We start from the raw sequence: 6,728 nt of genomic DNA on the forward strand, positions 1-6,728 counted from the left end.
GTTTCGCTTTACTTCAAGAAAGAATTCATCATACCCGTAAAGAAATAGACTAAATCAATAAGGCTCTTCTGTCTCTACACTTTGAAATTTCTTCTATTTTGTCCCCATCCAAGTTCGATACCCTTTCAAACATGATTCATGACAAAGCTTTAAATCTTCATTTATCTACTACCCAAAATCAATTTTTGTATTTACGGTTTTCGTCTATCATATACGCCGTTCGAGATATTCGAAAAAATACAAATTAAAATCACCATTTGTCGCTCCCAATCTAGACGCGATGACGTCATTTACTATTACCACGTACTGTATGGTTTCAGAAAACAAGTAATTTCTTGGAGACCACTTCCTGTATTGGAAAAAATAATATACCAGGAAACGTGGGAGATGCAGAGCTATAACCTCTATTTCGAACATTGTTTGAATTATATACAGAGTCTGTCGTTAATGGGCAAAAAAATCTAAAACATCCTAAAAATTTCCGTTTTTGTGAGTAAATTATTGGCAATAAATGAAAAAATATTAAAGATGTGACCGTTTGGTTTGAGCAGTATCGTAAACTGTATCGAGAGAGAGTTTCAAGTTTCGTCAATTATACAGGGCGTTCGAGATATTTGAAAAAATATCATTCGCCAACGCTATTTTTGTACAAATTTTAATATTTAACAAAATTTGTCGTAGCTTTGAACGGCGAGACCCGAAATGCACTTTATACAGGGTGTGCGCACAATAAAATTACACCGATTTTGCGAAAGTTCCATTGTGGTCCGCAGGAACACGATAGAAAAGCAATGCGTTGCTCTAGGACAAGAAATCGAATCTGCTTCACGCTACGCGCTACGAACTTGCTTTGTATGGCTTACAAATATACAAATGAAAACTACACTCCAAATGACAACCCAGAACTACTACTACTTAAATTATTAAACTATTCTGACAATCATTTATTAACACGTTTATATTTTACATAACGAACTAGGAATTCAGATATCCTGCAAACGGTCTTCTGAATAAAGTTTCTTCGAATCTTCTAACTCCCTTTTTAAGAACGATAAGTTCGTCTTGATTATTGGTAAGGGCGAGGACTCTGTCGCTATCGCACCCGGTACCAATGGTACCATCGGCCGATAAGATAAATCTCTGATTTCTTGCATTGGAGTTCGGACGGTACATCGATATTCTGTTTCCGTGGCATCCACCTCGAATATCAAGGGCGTTTCTGAAACAGGACGACGTGTTAAGATATCATTAACGTGAAACATAAATATTGCATTTTCTTTTTGTTTGCCCAACTTTGAAAAAAAAGCAAAAAGAATTAGCCCAAAAGGCCCAGTAGGAACGCGTAGATTTGATTTTTGAAAAATGCATGTGATTCAAAAAATGAATGTAACAAAATGCTTTATAATAAATATATATTCTTAAAGCACTACAGAACATCTAAAAATATGAAATTACTATTGTTATTTTGCTCAAAACATTGTTTCTAGACAGTCAAACCTTCAAACTTCAAATTTTTGGTTTTTACCGGTAATTATTATCTTAACTTTTCTAGCCTGTGAATAAAATGAAAACGTCCATGTTAATAGCATCATATAGAGTTAAACCCATCATCATAAAGTGTATTGTTGTGTCTAAATGCTAACTTTCTACCTTATATGTTTTCAACACTTATTTCTTTTTTCCTTTGTTATTTGCTGCTGCTGCTTAAGTAATCCAATTTCTGCCGACTAGGCACTTATTCGGTAAAGCATTGCGATCCACTCGATCAGGTTTCATCACTGTGATAGACAATGTCAAAAAATAAAAATATTTGATATATACAAATTTATATAAAATTGCCTCATTTTTAATGCTAAATATGACAAGATTATAATTTTAGGTAGTTTCCATTAAAACAAAGTATTGTGGCAATTTTTTAATTTCATTTTTAATCTTATTTTTCCAGTATCCTGTATTAATAAGTGAGAATCATGGTTTTGTGAAAATAATGTAATAGCAGATATGATGATATTGTTAGATTATTCTAAAGCATTTAATACAATTAATCACCCGCTTGTATGTGCACTAAAATTGATTAAAAATGATTTTATCAATCTTGATCAGTATTATCTGGAGACCCTCAGGGTTCAATTCTCCGACCTCCGTTATGCTCTGTTTATGTATCATATTTCTCAAAATTTTTCTTATCGTGTCTGCATCACTTTCATGTAGAGGACACTCAGATGTATCTATCATATTTATATATAATTAATAGAATTAAATCTTTACCAAACTAAAATAATGTATTAAATATAGAAGGGCGACACTTTCAAGATCAACTAAAAAAGTTACGGTTGTTAAATGGTTCAGAGTTGAGAAGAACGTCACATGTTAATGTACTTGAATTTAAAATTATTCTTTCAACCTAGATACATTTTCTGTAGGCTCCTCAGATCGTTACTTTGCGATGTTGCCTATGCTATCAGCTTAATAGCTTAAATTTTTTCTTCGCTTGATCTAAGACATTCACAAATTTCACCATGTTTGTCACACTCTATTTCAAAACAAGTCTTTAAATGTGCAAAATAACAATTGCACTGACGTCACCACAGTACCTATATAATGGAATAAGCTTTTAGACTGACGTACATAATATCAATGTGAGGTTTAGAGGTACACTACGCTCCTAGCTAACTCAATGAAAATTTTCAATTACTTATTGCGGGTCAAAAGTTCATTTCTCAAAGCAACTTTCACAGGCTACTCTAATACTATTTACAAAACTTCTGGATTCCTCTTACGTCGGTTATTGTTGAATTAAACTTGACATTTCGCCAATCATCGTCTGCCATCGCCATCATCGGGGCACTAAATCCTCCAGAGATTGAGTTTTTCTAAATAACAGTCCTATTGAAGAAGTAAATGATTATTCATATTTGGAAGTTTCAACATTCAATGCTTCTTCGTATCCATTAACATGGTTGTCTATAGTTAATGTCATTTTGATATTATTGATAGGATCGAATTTTACTTGTTCAAATATTTCCTAATGTTGCCGGAATAAACTCTGCTCTCTTGCTACCTGAGTGCGATATAGAGTCAGTCAGGTTCAGATTCCAGATTGTGAAAGTCCGTAATCTGCGTGGCACTGCGAACCAGAGGATCAGGGCTTAACTGAAACTGTTTGAACTGTGTGAAGCTTCCGTTAACATCAAAAGAAGCGAACAGGATGATTAGCGAATCATCAGCAAATTTAATTCAACAGCAACCGACAGAAGTATTGTGAATGGTGTGATAAAAATGTCACTGTTGATTAATTAATAATCTATTACTGAAAATTTTCAACATAATTTTCATATAATATAATGTAAAATAATTTTTGTGCGCAAAGTGTCATTTTACCACTACAATTTGGTGTCCCAGCCTCTCCGAACATTTCCAGGATATTACCTCACGGGTTTGGGAACAGTCGGATGTTTTCGGAGATTTTATAGCACTGTTTGATTATTGACGTCAATTCTGACGGCAATATGTCCAAATGTATCCAAAAACTAACGGTCTTAAATTATAGCATGCAGCACGTTTGGTAAACGGCATTTGAGTCACGAGAGTTATGTACAATGATTCCTACGTAATAAGGATAGGACACCGTGAGATCTACGATGTCAGCATTTGACCACGATGGTACTATGAAGAGATCGTGAGATTCATATTGTCAGCTTTTCGGATACGAACCTATAAAGTCTTAGTTTTAAGTAATATGATTATTCTTGTTGTAACTGCTGCTGCAGAAACTCTTAATTTTCGATTGTATTTTGAAAATAAAGTTTTTAAAAAGTCACCTCGTCTTCGCTTGAACATAATTCGAGTTTATTTGATATGCGAGAGTGCTTAATAAACGACGTAAGAAATACTTGTTGCGTAATGTACTATTGTTAATCAGAGAAAACCCACGATATATCAGCTAGATGTCAGCAGCTAAAAATTTCCGATTTTTTTGTCGCAATAAATGTACGTCATCTGAGTACTGTCTACAAACATGGAGTAAGTGAAATAATGCAAAGGGTTTATATAATTTGATAACTGAAATGTCAGTACTGTGGATAAATGAGTCACTATCGTGGAACAGAAGTTGTAGTCAAATCCTTTCAGGCTTTCATTTCTATAAAATTGATGAGTAATATCTATAAAAAGAATTGAAAAGTCTACTTGTAAAATATTAGAAATTTCAGTAAAAAAATCACAGGACGGAGTCGCCCAAATATGCTTTCAAGTCCAACCTGTACAAACTTTTGTTTTCAAAACAATAATTCTGTTATTTGAGTTGATGGTGTTCAACTTCATTTGAAATATCCATCAATGGGTCATATTTCTTGTTGCACCAAGTGTGGTTAACATATTCTCCGGATGCATTAAAATGCACATTTACCATTGACAAGTTATATGTTAAATCTAGTTTTATGTATACCTTCTGAGCATTTATTAATATTATTATCAACTCTAGTTGACAATACGACCATATATCCTGTCAAACTATCAAAATACAGTCAAAAATACAACTTGCCTTAACTGAGAAAAGCGCTTACCCCGTCTTGTAATTGATGAATTGAACGCCGCTCAATCTGCCGTTATGCTCAAATCGGAATCTTGCCGCTTGATTTTGGGAGGTAACCAATCCACCGTTATCGCTTATATACCAACCAGTTTGAACGTGTTGAATATAATAAGTCGGTTCATTCCAATTTTGCGGTTCGTCTAAATTAAATAAAATTGAAAAAAAAACAACTTTTCAAACATCTCATAGCTGTCTGGGGGCTCTAATTCTCTGATTCAGCGTAGCAAACATGGTTCTACCATTGTTAGTCCAATAAGAGTGATAAAGACAATACATCCGTTCTACGGTAAATGTCGCTTCCCAGTTTCTAGAATCGAGCCCTTTATACATTCAACAAAATAAATAAGAACTAAAAGTCAGCGTCTTTATCAAATGTAATATTTACAAACTACCTGCTACTATATATACCGAAAAATAAAGGAGAGATATTTAAATGTAATTGATCGTTAAGCCATACATTTGAATCTCTCATTTTGTTAATCTCCATGGCTTTCAATAAATTTAATTTTCTAATTTTTGTGGCTGTATGTAAAATATCAAAATTGTCGTCAAAAATGTGTTTTTCTGTGTTTAAGTGTGTAGCATAAGCAGTTATTGCGTTTCTTGAAAGATCTGCCTGTTTTTCCAATATAAATAATTATTAAAGTTATTAAAGGATGTTCTAGTAGCTAAGTAAAAGTTTTCTGTGGTGGTATAGACATAGACAGACAATTGAATTATTTTTTAAATTACCATTAACTCATTACATAATCGTATAAAATTTACTATCGAGATTGAACAGCATAACTCTATAAATTTTTTAGACTTGACTATTACAAAAACGCAAAGCAAATTAGATTTTTCCATTTATCATAAACCTTCACATACAGACACAGTCATACATAACAGCTCAAATCACCCTTATACACACAAAATTGCTGCATTTCACTCTTTTATACACAGACTTCTTAATACGCCACTCTCAACAGAAAATTACAACAAAGAACTTAATATCATTAAACAAATTGCACTGAACAACGGCTACAATAATAGATAAAATTATAAATAAAAAACAAATTCAGATAACATTAAACTCTATTTATCCGAAACCTAATACAGAACACGAAAAAGTTTCGAAACATTTGTCAAAATGTGGTTTAAAAATAGCTTTCAGAACAACACAATACTAAATTTTTAAAAAAACAATAAAACGAAATGTCCAAAATATCAAAAATCAGGTGTCCACAGGTTGAAATGCGGATCTTGTCCTAAAATTTATATTGGACAAACAGGTAGATCCTTCAAGAAACGCAATAACGAACATAAAAGAGCGTTTGAAAACAATAGTGTAGATTCTAATTATGCTACACACTTAAACACACAAAAGCACATTTTTGAAGACAATTTTGATATTTTACATACAGCCGCAAAAAGTAGAAATTCAAATGTATTACTTAACGATCAAGTAGATTTAAATACAACTCCTTTATTGAACTAAAATTCTCAAAACAACATTAATTAAGGTTTTATTGTCATTTTTCGGTATATAGAGTAGCAGGTAGTTTGTAAATATTACATTTGATAAAGACACCGTGTTGTCGAAACAATTGTCATGTCAATATATATAATTTCGTGGAAATCTGAACTTTTAGCACTTTAAGCCACCTCAGTTCAAGTTTATACATTCAATTTACCCAGTAGTTCGATTTAGTTTAATCATGCTTTTAAAAGTTTTAGAGAAACCATATATATAATAAAATCTTACCATAGCATTGAATATAACATGATGTGTACAGGATAGTACACAACACGTAAATAGTTTGCAAAGGTGTCATTGATTCTTTCAAATGCAAAATATCACCGGAACAACAGTTTAGCTGCAAAATATTTTACTTATCTCCTACTTTTTGTGGGCTGCCCAGAATATAAATATTTCCTGGCTCGCCAAAAGGTCATCATAATTTTTGGCTATACTGATAAAACAAATAAGCATTTGTAAAGCATTACTTTTTAACTACCATCATTAAGATTACGGTTGCACATAAGAAGGATTAAGAGCACAAAATATCATTTTAAATGCAGGTATATTGTCCTTTACGTGAATAAATAATGGTTTTACGTCAATTATGGTGCTTATTATATCATGTTTGTAATT

At 32.5% G+C, this 6,728-nt stretch overlaps 1 protein-coding gene across 1 annotated transcript; it reads right to left on the reverse strand.

The window, feature by feature from the left end:
* Nucleotides 1-929: 929 nt before the first annotated feature.
* LOC132705528 (uncharacterized) lies at nt 930-6,475 on the reverse strand. Its single transcript, XM_060676149.1, has 3 exons — nt 6,339-6,475; nt 4,566-4,734; nt 930-1,219 (listed from the first exon to the last, which is right to left on the reverse strand). The coding sequence occupies exons 1-3, from the start codon at nt 6,406-6,408 to the stop codon at nt 976-978; spliced, it is 483 nt and encodes a 160-aa protein (XP_060532132.1). The 5' UTR covers nt 6,409-6,475; the 3' UTR covers nt 930-975.
* Nucleotides 6,476-6,728: the final 253 nt, after the last annotated feature.

Source organism: Cylas formicarius, unplaced genomic scaffold (assembly GCF_029955315.1).
Source record: "Cylas formicarius isolate icCylForm1 unplaced genomic scaffold, icCylForm1.1 PGA_scaffold_7__23_contigs__length_41026272, whole genome shotgun sequence".
Lineage (NCBI taxonomy): Eukaryota > Metazoa > Arthropoda > Insecta > Coleoptera > Brentidae > Cylas > Cylas formicarius.